The sequence below is a fragment of the Anolis carolinensis genome, chromosome 3 (genome assembly GCF_035594765.1).
Source record: "Anolis carolinensis isolate JA03-04 chromosome 3, rAnoCar3.1.pri, whole genome shotgun sequence".
NCBI lineage: Eukaryota > Metazoa > Chordata > Lepidosauria > Squamata > Dactyloidae > Anolis > Anolis carolinensis.
Genome location: NC_085843.1, coordinates 195,011,421 through 195,027,011, shown reverse-complemented (window position 1 = coordinate 195,027,011; position 15,591 = coordinate 195,011,421). Strand labels below are relative to the sequence as shown.

The 15,591-nt window shown below is 37.5% G+C and overlaps 1 protein-coding gene across 1 annotated transcript in view; it reads left to right on the top strand.

The window, feature by feature from the left end:
• The window catches only part of cpxm2 (carboxypeptidase X, M14 family member 2), a 97,705-nt gene that overhangs the window by 57,411 nt on the left and 24,703 nt on the right, over positions 1-15,591 (top strand). The window contains exons 8-10 of the mRNA XM_003218602.4: positions 1,388-1,511; positions 8,813-9,009; positions 13,699-13,878. Coding sequence (XP_003218650.3) covers positions 1,388-1,511; positions 8,813-9,009; positions 13,699-13,878 — 501 coding nt within the window. The remainder of the gene's footprint in view (positions 1-1,387; positions 1,512-8,812; positions 9,010-13,698; positions 13,879-15,591) is intronic.

The following is a 15,591-nucleotide window of genomic DNA, read 5'->3' as shown; positions in this document are numbered from 1 at the left end:
AGAGGCTCCTAGGTTCCATAGCCAAGGGGCAATTACTGAGAAGGTTCTCTCTCTCATCCCCACCAATTGCACTTGTAACAGTGGTGGGACAGAGAGCAGGGTTTTCCTGGAAGATTTTAAACTCTGTGGTGGTTCATAAAGGGAGATGCATTTGGACAGGTAAACTGGGCTGGGGCCATTTAGGGCTTTATAGGCCAAAGCCAGCACTTTGAATTGTGCTTGGTAGCTAACTGGCAGCCAGTGGAGCTAACACAACATGGGAGTTGTGTGCTCCCTGTATGCCATCCCAGTTATTAACCTGGCTGCCTCTCGTTGGACTATTTGAGTATCCGAACAGTCTTCAAAGGCAACCCCATGTAGAGCGTGTTGAAGTAGTCTATCCTAGATGTAATGAGATTGTGGACCACTGTGGCCAAGTCTGACTTCCCAAAGTATGGGCGCAACTGGCGCACAAGTTTTAATTGTGCGAAAGCCCCCTTAGCCACTGCCGAAACCTGAGGTTCCAGGCTCAGCAATGGGTTCAGGAGGACTCCCAAGCTGTGAACCTGCACCTTTAAGGGGAGTGTGATCCCATCCAGCACAGGCTGTAACTCTATACCCTGTTCAGCCTTATGACTGACCAGAAGGACCTCTGTCTTGTCTGGATTCAATTTCAATTTATTTGCCCTCATCCAGACCATCATAGTGGCCAGGCACCGATTCATAATAACAACAACAATACAGTGATAAATAACATTGGGATGTTTTTTGAAAGAGAAAACAAAAAATTAAAATTAAATCAATAAACAGATGAATCGGTTGTGGCAAAGACCATAAGACAATAATATGGAAGAGAATTAACCTTAAATTGGCCCCAAAGCAACAAAGTCTTCTGAAAAACTGGAACTGCCTTTTGTAACCACAGGCACTATGCAAATTGAGATTCAATCTAATGGATTGTTTTAGGAAATTTATGCAGTTTTTTGCCAAGATGCAAATGGAAGAAAAAAATGCTACATAAGACTCATAATAACAATCTATTCACAATTTTTCTCTGGACATGATTTATAAGCCCTCTGGTTTTTATTAACTGTGACTGCAGCTTTAACAGAGAATTAACATTTCCCATGACCTAATATGCACCTTGTATTTTGATGCTTCTGAAATGAAACATACATGTAAAATATGCAGAATACAGAATTCCTGAAGAAAATCCAACACCATTTTAAGAAATGCAGATTAACAGTTTGTCATTTCTTAGATTTTTAAAAAAATCCTCCCCTCTCTCTCATTGTTTTTATGCTTAGCCAAAACCAATATAGTTGTTAGCATGCACTGAGGCAAAAGCTTATATCTGTTTCTCAACTTACCACTTTTTATAAGTAACTATAATTCCTTCTTTTTGCAGCTGATGAAAGTGGTGAATGAGATGTGTCCAAATATCACAAGAATTTACAATATTGGAAAGAGTCACCAAGGGCTAAAGCTGTATGCTGTTGAGATCTCGGACAATCCAGGAGAACACGAAGTTGGTTAGAATTATATTCTGATAAATTTAGGATCTAGCTAATTGTTCTTGTAGTAGTAGTAGTTTAATAATTTAAAATGTTAATATTCTACTTGGCTACAGCAGCTGTTAGTGAGGGCATATGCCAAAAGCAATCATGGTATTGAATAAATGTGGGTGGGATTCTGACGATACTTTTCTAATTAGAAAAAGAGAACAAGAATATACATAGAAGTCATCCAAAGAGTGGGATACAATTCCTGGATGCTAATTATAAGTCTTCTTCTAAAATGGAACAAATATTAATAGAAAAGTCCTCTTTCCTGATATCGTCTATCTATCTAAATCAAAGATTTCCAAACTGTGTGTCATGACATGTTAGTGTGTTGACTGCAGTGCATAGGTGTGTTGTGCAAACCAAACAAGCCTATGTGAAATAAGCAATAAACTATATATTTTTTAAAAATATAAATCATAGGTTTTCATAAAGTACGTTGTGTCCCGATACATTTTGTTATTACAGTTTATGTGTGTGTTGATATCTCTTATAAGGTGTTGGTTTAACTTCTGGTGTGCTAGTAAAACTGAATTACTGTGTCATGAAAAGATGCATGTCCAAAAATGCTGTGTCATCAACATCAAATGTTTGGAAAGCTTTGATCTAGAGAATAAACAGCGAAAGGCAGAAGAAGTTGCTCATTACAACTATATGTATGAAAATCTTAGTGTTGTATTTTATGTCATTTTTCACCAATGGCAGGTGGGAGGACTTAAAAAACCCCACTATCTTATCTGTCTGTCTATCTATCTATCTATCTATCTATCTATCTATCTATCTATCTATCTATCTACCTATGTAAACAATAATGTGGGGAAAAGCTTTTCTTAAAAATCTCTCTCATTTTATCACATTCTCAAAAGAACTCAGCTCCTGCACCATATATTTATTGATTTAAATGGTCTGGTGAACCAAGTCTAGAATGGCAAATAAGATAACTTCTTATAGTCTTCAGAAACAGGGATGCCAAAAACACCGAAGATGTGTTTTGGGTAGAAATCAGTATGGTTCTTTCCAACATGACTTGTGGTTCCTGTCATGGGAGGTAAAACAGGTCCACATCTTGTCTACCCTAGCTATTCCCTCTTCTAGCCAAAATAAAACATTAGATTAACAAAAAAAGTTCCCTCTTTTGGTTCGCTGTGTTAAGATATATTCATTTTCAGTCAAGTTCCAAGGAAAGTGTTAAGATGGAGATCATCCATTAAGGTGACCATAGCAGTGTCAACTTGATATCCTGCTCTGACACAGGTTTGAAATGAGTCAGTGAAGTGTGTTGTCATCCAAGACTGCCTGGAGTTGGAGGGCAACTGCCTTCTCAATCACCTTGCCAAAAAAAGGAAGGTTAGACACTGGTCTAGTCCAGGAGATCTGCAGAGGGCTTTTTTTGCAGTGGTGTAACTACTGCTTCTTTTAAAAAGGATTGAAAGTTCCCCTCTGTGAGATATGCAGCAACAATGTTTTGCATTTGAGACTGAATTGCATTCTGTCACTGGACAACCAACCAAGAGAGCAAGAAAACAAGTTGTCCTCCTTATTTGCCCCATCAGCAGTACTCACCAATTGAAACCAATCCAGTGTAATCGCACTCACAGAGCTCCTGGACACCTCTTGGTCCATAGAATAGAAACTACCATACAATTTAAGTTAGTGTTCCATGTTAGAAGCACCAAACTTCTGTCAATGTACTATTAAAAGCAAATTAGTTTTAATTATTAAAAAATGCAGACTAATTATGTATTAATAGAATGAACTGAATACTAAGTACTGACTAAACATTGTCTCTAAACTAACTTAACAAAGTTTCCAGAAGATGCTGTATAAAGAAATAAGGCTGCAAATTTTAACTCCAGCCAAGTATACGGGGGCAGACAGTGCCTGTTAAACTGCTAGAAATCATTTGTCAAACTTTAGAGTTCTATAAATAAGGCATTTCTTAATGTTTTCTATCTCAAAACTAGCACAGACCATCCTTAAATCCATCTGGTGAGTCATATTCTGATTATAAGATATAGAACCTACTTTACCCCTCAGTTTAAGTTGTGATGGTGAACTGTGACCCTCATGATCACTCATAATATAGGGCTGTGACAGTAGATCTATAATTTGGTTTGAAATTTAACTGCCAAGTATTATAAAGCTTGGTTACTATGCTGGGAAGAGAAGGATATTTAATGATTTGTATTATGGAGTGAGGTATCTTTTAAAACAAATGCTACATGTATAAATATATTTTATATTTTTGAATGAATTTGGTTCATGGTTTATGATAATCACAGATACTTATGCATATTACAGATATTTTAGTACAATATGTGTATTTTGATATAGATTTTAATAGAGCTCAAAGTAACATTTTGTTGGGGGAGCATAAATTAGTTGCCTACAACAAATTGTGCTGTGTAAAATATTCTGACAGCTCAACATTTCTTGTAGGTAAATTAAAAGGAATGGATTGTGATGGATTGTTGATAGTCACATTACAGTATTATTGAATATTTTGGAGACCAATGAAGTGCGTACTTTAATTTTTGAAAAAATATTTTTACTCAAATGTTTGTAGTCTTTGATCTAGGAGGTTACAATTATTATTTTTTGAAAAAATCATTTTTATTGTCAAATAACATAAATTACACAAAACAAACAACTGTAGGTTGAAAAAAGTGGAAATAACTATGATACTGATTTCCTTATACAATGAATGTGAGTGAACATAGTTGCAGAATAAAGCAATAACTGATTGTTACTAATATTTCAACCCGAAAAACAAAAAATGTAAGAAAAGACCAAAAATGAAAGAAAACAAACAAACAAAAAAACCCCAAACAAACACATGCATTATTCATATTACTTCCAGATCACTCAACGTGGCACTACTTATTCTTTTACCCAACACTCTTTTCCTGTGATATATGTCTTTTTACATATATCCTATTTTGACCCTTGGGGCTTCTTTATTCAATTTTTATATACATTTTGAATTGTTCTTTTTTAAGAAAGCTTATAAAGTTGTTCCAATCCATTTTGTTTGATATTGATCTGTTCTGAGCAAGCTTTTGTGTTAACAGGTCCATATTTATAATATCTACAGCTTTCTCAATCCATTTATCCATTGTTACTGCTTCTTTTGCTTTCCATATATGGGCTAAGCTTATTCTTGCAGCTATAGCAAGGTAGAAAAAAAATCTCTATTTCTGTCCATTTGGAAGTCTGTGACTCCCAGTAGAAGGTATTCAGGTTTGAACTTAAATTTTATTTGTAGAATTTCTTCAACTTTTTATATATCTTGTACCAGAACTTTTTTACAACTTTACATTCCCACTTCATGTGCATGTAAGTACCCGTGTTTTTCCCACATTTCCAGCACTTTTTGCTAATCCTTTCCTTACTGTATTTACCTAATTTTTCAGGCATTAGGCAACACATGTAGAATATTTTATACCAATTCTCCTTAATCTCTATAACGTATGCATACTTTAATTTCCTTGTCCACATTTCTTCCCACTTTGCCATATTAATTGTGTGGCCTACTGCCTTTGCCCATCTTACCATTACTTCTTAACCTGTTCTTCCTTTGTTGCCCACAGTAGTAGTTGTTGGTATAATGTTTAAATTAATTTTGTATCTATCTTTATAATTTTAACATTTTGTTTATCTCAAACATCAACAGTTCTTAATTTTATAAATGATACATCAAGATGGGACAGAATTTATAGTTTTAGTCAGCAACGTATTATCAACTGAGCATGAACTGAAGAGACAAAAACATTGATTCCATCCACTCACTTGGTGCCACGTGGTGTGAGAAAGAAGCAGAGATTTAACCTTCTGCTTTCCAGCGTAGACAACAATGAAAATCATATTGAGGCCGTTTTAGACACTGTAGTGATTCACTGATTTTCCCTGTTGTTGTTGGTCAGAATGAACAGCGGGTGGGAATTACAAAGGGGTGGCTCTGGCAAAACCTCTTGCTATTAAAAAAGGGTATGCCAACTATTTTGAGAACCACTTTTTAGTTAATGGGGCCAAAATGAAGCTAAAGATTTTAGGGAAGAAGAAATATCACAGAAATTGGGGATGGAGAGAAAGATGCTACTTAAATTACAATGTATGATGCCCAAGGATTCCCTGCCTTTAGTATTTAATTTTAAAAGGAGTTCTCTTGGTGCATGGTTCTTTTGTCACTTTGCACTTGTTGCCCTTCCAGGGACTCATCTACACTAGCTGTTTATTGTGGGGTCAGTCTGAAACAAAAATGATCTGGAGTGGTCACTGAGGTCTCAGAGGCAACCACACACTCTGTCTTCAACTTGCAGCAGTGGTGGGGTAGAGACTGAGTCTACATGTTTAAGCGAGGCAAGGACAACTTTGGCCTGTCTGGACAATGACCTAAATGTCCCTGCCCCCCCCCCCCCCATTGCCCTTGCTGAACAGGCATAGAGCTCCATTTGAATATCTGGCTATTCCTAGCACCCCAATGTTGGCATCAGCATGGGTGTCTGCACAACTGGGAAAAAGGGGTAGGGCTCCTCTACTGATATCAGCACTGGGTGCTTGTGATGGTTAGGAGTGCTCATGGAGCTCTGAGGCACCCAGCAGCAAGATAGCAACACAAGCCCAATCCATCCTCTTTTCCCTGTGCTGCTGAAGGAAAGGGGATAGTGATAGCACCTGAGGACAGTTGAATGGTTCATATCATACCTGGTTGTGCTCTCCACACTGTGCCCAAACTGCAGTGTTGTTGCAGAGTTTCAGTTAAACTCTGCAGTATTTCCTGAATTTCCTTAACATGGGGATAAACTGGGTTAACCTGGGTTACACCACAATAACGTCCAGAAGTGTCTGAATGTCACAAGGACAGCCAAAAACAACTTCATGGCTAGTCTTTGTAGAGAAAGTCTAGAGCAGTGGTTCTCAACCTGGGGTCTCCAGATGTTTTTGGCCTACAACTCCTAGAAATCCCAGCCAGTTTACAAGCTATTAGGATTCCTGGGAGTTGAAGGCCAAAAACATCTGGAGACCCCCAGGCTGAGAACCACTGGTCTAGAGTTCCTAGAGTGATGTCAGGTCATGATGCATTGTGTCTCTTCAAAGGTATTCTGAGAGGTGTTGCTGGCAGTAAGTGGCACCAGGCTCCCTCACAGCTCCCTGTTGGAAACAATTTCTGGAATACCTTAAGCTATCCAACATCTGCAGCAAATGAGAATCTGCAGAAATAGCCTTGAATCACTGAAAATGATTTATTTTCAACATTTAAAATTCATGAACAGAATCTGATAGTGGATGGAACAGTTTGTTTAAGGACACAGTGCTGCTGAATAGATTCTGTCTTGGTTGTCCAGAGTTCTACATACCGAAAAAAACAATTAAACCCACTTAATGTAAAAATTTCACGGAAACATGAAGTAGCAGCAATAGAGCAACAGGAGTCTATGGCATACAAACGCACTTATAAAGAACAAGCACTGTTTCTGAATTTTGTACATCACACTTGTTCTTTTTATCTTATCTTATGTCAAGATGTTTTGGAACATGGCTCAAAATGTTTTGTACATATTTGACTTAAACTGAAATCACTAGAAATCTGTGTCTAAGCAAACTGTTCTATTCAGCATGTCTCTACCTCATCAGGGTCTCACAGTGAGGATTTATATGTCAGAAAACGGAAAAAAAGAACACTTTATTACCTTGGTAGGTTAAGTGGGATACATGGTTCCTCTGAACATTTCAGTTCATTTCGGTTCCTCTGAACATTTCAGTGAAATCCCATTCCCATAAGAATTCAGTAGGAAACTAATAGTCATCTTCTAGAGAAATAACAGTTGTATTTTGCCCCAGACTTAGTCCAGATCACAAATGTCCATCTCAATATAAACTTGTTAAAAATGTTTGCAAATTTTCTTATTCTTGGAGGAAGGTTTTTTGACATGTTGAAACACACTATCAGAATTTGTTAACCACCATGAGATTTTGCATTTTGTGTGGGGGGTTTTGGTAGTGTATTTGTCAGTGTTATTTGCTCCAAACAAAATGTGCAAGACTTTTTACTAAAAAGTTCCAATACATAAAGAATAATTAAAAATAAAATGGGGAGAAGTTATGTAATTCTTTGTTGTTGTTGTTGTTGTTGTTGTTGTTGTTGTTGTTTTGAGTGAGTATGAAATAAACAGACATTGACATCCTTAATGAAAGGAGATACTTTCTTTAGAACCCTGACAGATCAAAGCCTACTGCGTTTTAGCACCAAATTGCTATCCTATTGTATGGTAATGAAGAGTTTCAAAAATTACATTACACTGCCATTTAGCAGTCTGTTTTATCTTGTTTTAGAGCCAGATTAAAAGATTTGCATTACATTCTATTCATTAAATGTTTAGATTTAATAACAGGGAATAGTTTTGTTGTTCTTTTCCTTGTAAGGCACCATGTACAGTCAGTACATGACAAAATATAAATAAATGGTGACAACGATGATCAGGATAATATCAAAATGTTGAATTCATTTTTGGTGTGCTACTTCAATGATTGAAGAATTACTTAAACGGGTAGCATATTAGAAAACTTCCCATGTAACTCTTGCTGTTCATGCTTTGAAAATTATGTCAGAAATTCACCTTAAAAGATAAGAAATTGACTAAGCATTTGAACAGAAGTCCCTTCAAAATGCCTCAACAGATCTTTTTCACCTCCCTGAAGTGGAGCACCTGGTGGTGAAGTGGATTAAACCTTTGTGCCAGCAGGACTGATGATTTGAAGGTTGCTGAAGGTCGCCAGTTCGAATCCAACCTGGGGAGGTTGCCAGTCGAATTCAACCCGAGGAGAGCATGGATGAGCTCCCTCTATCAGCTCCAGCTCCATACGGGGACATGAGAGAAGCCTCCCACAAGGATGGTAAAAACATCAAAACATCCAGGCGTCCCCTAGGCAATATCCTTGAAGACGGTCAATTATCTCACATCAGAAGTGACGTGCAGTTTCTCAAGTCACTCCTGACATGGAAAAAACCTCCCTGAAATAATGGGAAAAAGTCACAAGTGAGCATTACTTCTTACCTAGAGGAAAAAATGACAGGTAATATATTTTTTTCTTTCCTCTTTGAAAGAAGTACTTGTGTCTTTTTCCCCTCATTATTTAAAAATGATTTGTTGAGACATTTTGAAGAGACTTTTCTTTAAATGTTGGGTTATTTTCATATGCATTGTTATTTATAATGTGTTATTTCCAAGGCTTGTGCTCTTTTGATCTCACTCTTCTTTGTTTTTGACCAGGTGAACCAGAATTTCGATATATGGCAGGGGCTCATGGGAATGAGGTGCTTGGACGTGAGCTGTTGCTTTTCTTAATGCAGTTTATGTGCCAGGAATACCTGGCTGGAAATTCACGTATTATACGTCTTGTTGAGGATACCAGAATTCATCTTCTTCCTTCAGTCAATCCTGATGGATATGAAAAGGCCTATGAAGTGGTAAGAAGGCTTGTCATTTTACTTTATTACTATAGTCAGATATAAGAATTGATGAACTATGTTCATTATATTACCCAATTAACTGATTAGTCAATTGACACTAGAGAAACTCATTTATAAGAGAAACTATACTAGACTTTTAATGCCTGAATGATTGTTTTAATATTTTTGTTTTAATTATGTTTTATTTAAATTATGACTTGTTTTAACATTGATATTTGTCTTAACTGTTCATTTTACGATATTATATGATGTGTTGGGCTTGGCCCCATGTGAGCCGCTCCAAGTCCCCAATGGTTGTTATTATTATTATTATTATTATTATTATTATTATTATTATTATTATTATTATTAAAAAGAACTAAAAAACTGTGTTCATAAAAATTCCATAATTTGTTTTGCGGTCAATTTGTGATACAAGAAAGTAGCTTGCAAACCTTAAAGTTTTATGTAATCTAACATCAGAATTAATCATTAATAGAATCATGTTTGTATTCTAGTCTAGACTGGAAGAAAAAAAGCTTATTCCATCTTCTGTGTGGCATCCTTTCAGCTATTAAATTGCTATTTTTGTCATGTCTCAGTCTTCCTTTCTCCAAGCTAACCACCATACCAACTTTGAGAGTTGTTCCTTATAAGATCTTTGATCATCTTGGTCAAGCTTATCTGGACCATGCTCCAGCTAGGCAATATCCTTTTTGAACTTGAATTTAGATCATAGGTCTGCTGGAAACCATTTGAAAAACCACTCTGTTCTCAAGTCCAAAGGCTGGAAACAACCCAACTGCGTCCTGGGTCATCTGGTTGTAAAATAAGGTTGGCATGGTACTCATCTGGCATTAATTGAAAGACTGCACAGCAGAAAATCTTATATGACATACAGCAGAACAGAACAACATGGCCTTTTATATTCAATTCAGCAGCTTCAATAGCCATTCCTCCATCATAATTCTTGTTTTTCTTCCATGTTCATATAATATGGTTATCTTTGATGCCTCTTTTCTAGTTATACTTCCATAATTCAAAAAGTGCGTAACACCAGTTTTAATCTATTATGCTTTCCACCTTCATGTTACCATATTTCCTACAAACATTAAATATACTGTATAATAAAATATATTTACACATTCTAAACAAGCATTCTAACATCTCATCAAAACAATGCATTTTGATAGAATTGTGATTCACAAAAAGTTTCTTTAAAGTTATAACACAAACAAAAACCACTATTTTTTCCCAATAGACCATTCATATGTTATTATCAAAATTCTTAATCCATTCTAACCTACATTCTTTAACTTGTTCTTCACATTGCATTTAACTTTTGACTTTTCCCTCTGTCTTAACACACCTGGATATGGACATTTCCCACAGCCATTGTTTAAGTAGTATAGCATATATCCGCTCAGAAATTTCCCCAGAAATGTCAAATTTAGTCTGTCTCATCCTAACATATCCTTTTAAATTTCAGTCCATATCATAACATAATTGTTTTGAATCAACAATCCACATTCATCTTAGCAACATTCCAATACACAACTTTCTTACCTGTTTTGAAAACCATTCCATCCATCAACTGATCTTGGTTTTCTATATTCATATCTTTTGTTAACATAGAGATTGATATAACACCAGAACCTTTTGACTATATCAGGTCATCCAGATCTTTCCTCATTTTATTTGTGTCTTCAAAACTCTCCTCTTATGGTCACTGTGTTTTGGAATCCCAACAAAATGTTCATCTGCTTTCTGACCACTGAAATTTCCTTGTTCAGAGAGACAGTTGCCAGTTGGAACTTGCCTCCCTGCTGGTTATTTTTGCCACCTAAGCTTTATTTGCTGTGGACCGTTTCAGAGAGACATCAACCCTCAATAATTTCTCATGCAGAAGTCACATTCATAAGTGGCTTAATGAATTCTGGTCAGATTGTGTTCTATGACAAGCAGTGACTATCCGTATTTATGCCGTCACACCCAGGCACCTTTTAAAGCTTTAAGATGTGCTTCTTCCTTTGCCCAGGTGAATTGCGGGGGCCTTACTTAGAAGCTCTGGAAATCCCAGTAACCAAAGGCACTTCAAGTTGACTCAGGGCGGATCACAATGTAGAATTATAGAATCATAGAATAGTAGAGTTGGAAGAGACCTCATGGGCCATCCAGTCCTACCCCCTGCCAAGAAGCAGGAAATCGCATTCAAAGCACCCCCGACAGATGGCCATCCAGCCTCTGCTTAAAAACCTCCAAAGAAGGAGCCTCCACCACAGTCCGGGGCAAAGAGTTCCACTGCCGAACAGCTCTCACAGTGAGGAAGTTCTTCCTGATGTTCAGGTGGAATCTCCTTTCCTGTAGTTTGAAGCCATTGTTCCGTGTCCTAGTCTGCAGGGCAGCAGAAAACAAGCTTGCTCCCTCCTCCCTATGACTTCCCCTCACATATTTGTACATGGCTATCATGTCTCCTCTTAGCCTTCTTCTTCTGCAGGCTAAACATGCCCAGTTCTTTAAGCCGCTCCTCATAGGGCTTGTTCTCCAGACCTTTGATCATTTTAGTTGCCCTCCTCTGGAAGCATTCCAGCTTGTCAACATCTCCCTTCAACTGTGGTGCCCAGAATTGGACGCAGTATTCCAGGTGTGGTCTGACCAGGGCAGAATACAGGGGGAGCATGACTTCCCTGGATCTAGACACTATACCCCTATTGATGCAGGCCAAAATCCCATTGGCTTTCTTAGCAGCCGCATCACATTGCTGGCTCATGTTTAACTTGTTGTCCATGTACATATAAATGGCAAACATTCAATGCCATTAGACATTTAACTTATAGACAGAGACAAAGACACAGAAGCAATTTAACATTTTCCAGCTTCTGGCTCTCTGAGGGTAAGCTTGATTCCAGCCACAGGGGGAGCTGCTACTTCATCATCCACTGTGACAATGGGTCCTTGATGGAGTACTTTCTCATTTTTCTGCACGGTGCTTGACACTTGTTATGGTGTCGTAAATTAGTTAAATTAGCTCACCTGCATAAGCAGTGCCTAAATTTCCTACTTGATAGATGCAACTATCTTTCAGGTTGCTTAGGTCAACAACGAGCTAGGCTATTTTAATGGTCGGGCACTCAATCTGACCCGGGCTGGTTCGAACTCATGACCTCTCGGTCAGTAGTGATTTAGTGCAGCTGGCTACTAACCAGCTGCACCACTGTGTGCCTTCTGGTTGTTTCTGAGTTGTTGCAACTCTGAGGTAACACATTCACAAGCTCTTTTTTTTTTTTTTTGCAAGATGTAGAGGGCATTTGCACTATCTTCTTCTGAAAGCCGAGGGAGTGTGGCTTGCCCAAAACTACTCAGTCCCCTGCATGGGTAACAGTTAATACATTTGGCCTAGGTTCATTTTACTTCTGTTGTCTAATCTCTTTATTTCTCTGGTTTTTCAGCAATTTGCACTTACTAAAACAGCAAGTTTTGCAGAGGAAGCAGCATTACCTAGGCAAAACAAGCTGGGTTTATTTTGCTGCAGTTGGTCAATTTGCACAGAAAATAGTGGGCTTTTGGCAGAGTAAAGCATATTTTTCCATATAAATATTTCCTGAATATTTTCCAAATGTTGTATGCAGATTTTGTACAGAATTAAACACAAATTGAGAATAAGCCTTAAAAACTCAGTAGACTGGAATTCTGTTGGGCAGTTAAAATCCTTAACTACAATAATTATGGAGTTATGCAGCATGTCAGTGTTATTCTTTCCTATTTTCAATTAGCAGAAAGTAAGAAATAAATCTAAGTAACAGCAGCATAATCATGAATCCTTTCCTTCCTTGGCATGATTTTCCTTGTCAGTCTTACTATATGCTAATATAGGAAAAACTTCAGATATAAAGATTTTAAAAAGCTGTGCTTGAATTAGAGTCACAGCAATAGACATGCTTTTAGGAAGATTAGAAAGAGTAATGAGATACCAATTAAATATGGCATTAAAACCTTTCTCCTCACTTTTGTTTGATCTCCCCTGATGATCTGATTATAGCCAAACATGAGAGAAAGTTCAGATATGAAAACTGTAAAAAGGAATGCTTGAATTCACAGAGCTTGTAATGGTATTTTTAATGTAAATGGTTAGTACTTGGGGGTGTAAATCTTTGTGTTCCTTGCCCCTGCAGGCAAGAACAAATAATTCCTGCAAGGTTCTCCCTATTGGATGGAAACAAAGCTTCCTGTGAAGTTCTTATTCACACTTTGGAAGTATTTGTCTGTGAAGAAATACATATTTTGTTGTGATTTTTTGTTCCTTTGCTTAGATGAATGGGAGAGGGTGTGTGAAAATGCATGTTTGTTTCCAACACATTGAATATGCTGCCACTTTCCATATGCATTGGAGGGATTTTTTAATTTAAGAAATAAAGAGTGTTTCTACTGCATTTTCCAGTTTGTAGAAGTGGAATTGAATGTGTGTGATTCTTTCTTCCTTCCTCGGCCCTTTTAATGCCCTAAGATTGGCAAGCCATGAAACCTCCTGAAGTATAGTTTAAGTGCCACCAAAGGCTGAGAGGAGAAGGGAAGTCCTGGGCTTTTGGAAGCAATAGAATCCAGTGGAAATACACTTTTGGATCCTGGCCTAAGGCTAACACTAGAAGAACTATTCAGTTGTTGCTATCATGGCAGAGTGTGCTAAATAATTTGAGAACTGTCTTACAGGGTTCAGAATTAGGAGGCTGGTCTTTGGGTCGATGGACTCAGGATGGCATCGATATCAACAATAACTTCCCTGACTTGAATACTTTGCTTTGGGAAGCTGAAGATCGGAGGAGGATTCAGAGAAAGGTCCCAAATCATCACATTCCAATTCCAGAATGGTATCTATCTGAAAATGCTACCGTAAGTAGAACTGAAGCAGAGAACCATCTCTGTGTGAAATGGCTGAAAGTGGTTCTTCATTTTATTGGGAGAAACCAAATGAAATGTGAGTGAAAATATGTCTGTTTTAAAGTTAAACAAATACAAATCCTTTTTAGTTTTGTACTCACATTCATGGATGAGAAGACACGAAGCTAATCTTCTTTTTTTATAAATAATAATAATAATAATTTTATTTCTTATTTGTCTCTCCTTGTGGCTTGAGGTGGGTTACAGCATAATCAAACACACAAACATTGTAAAAATTCTATAAATATACATATTTATATAAAAGATACATATTAAAATCTATTTATATAAAATAAAAAATAAAAATACACAGAACAGAGATTAAACAGAAGACATGAGTTTAAAATTCATGCTTAAAGTTGGCTGGGTAGGACTGCTGGAAGAGATAGGTCTTTAGATGGTTTTTAAATTCCAACAGATGATCCTCTGAGTGATGGTTGGCAGGTGGGTTCTGGCTGTCTACAGCAGACATCCTCAGAAGACCTAACTGTTCGGGGCAGATTGTACAGGAGAAGGTAATCCTGTAGGTAATCTGGACCCAAACCCTGTAGGGCTTCAACGGTCAAAACCAATGATGGCAGGATTGAGGAGAAACAACTGGAAAAGTTGACACAATATGAGGATTTAAAGATCGAACTACGAAGACTCTGGCACAAGCCAGTCAAGGTGGTCCCAGTGGTGATCAGCACACTGGGTGCAGTGCCTAAAGGCCTTGGCCTGCACTTGAACACAATCGGCGCTGACAAAATTACCATCTGCCAGCTGCAGAAGGCCACCTTACTGGGATCTGCTCGCATTATTTGCCAATACATCACACAGTCCTAGATACTTGGGAAGGGTCCGACGTGTGATCCAATTCTACAGCCAGCAGAGTGTCTGCTGTGGACTAATAATAATAATAATAACAACAACTTTATTTTTATAACTCACCTCCATCTCCCTAAAGGGACTCAGAGTGGCTCATAAGGGGACCAAGCCCAAAAGTCAACAGAGATATAATTAAAAACACAACAACAATACAATTAAAACAGCTGAGCAATACGATAAAATATCATAAAATCCATCAGGAGGTATCAAACTAAAAGGTGGGGCTATTAAAATTACAAGGGAGGGGGAGGCATGTGCAAAATGCAGGACAGAATTATCAAAAGTGGGAGTAAGGTGCTGAAGATCAGGGCAGTACACAAATAAGACTGGGCAATAATAAATTATGAACTGACCTATTGCTCAAAAGCACATTGAAACATCCATATCTTCAAGTCTTTGCAGAATATGGACAGGGTGGGAGCTAATCTGATCTTCCTGGGGAAAGACTTCCAGAGCCGGGCCACCACTGAGAAACCAACACCAACACCTTGTACTTTGCCTGGAAACTAATTGGCAGCCAGCAGAGTGACTTTAGAATTCCTAATTCAGTAGCAGAACTTAGCTGGCATTAAAAATCTAGTAATAATAATGCTATTAATAAAATATCAAAGTTCAATCCAACTGGTTTATTGAGAAGAAGACTACTGCTGACCTCATTGAAAAGCATTCTACAATTAAGCTAATAATCTGGAAAATGGATTTAGATTTTCCTTTTACCTTTTAAGATTCTGAGACTTCCGAATGGTCAAAAGGCTTAGGTATGGTTGAAAATTTTCCATTACTGGGAAGGAGGGTGTA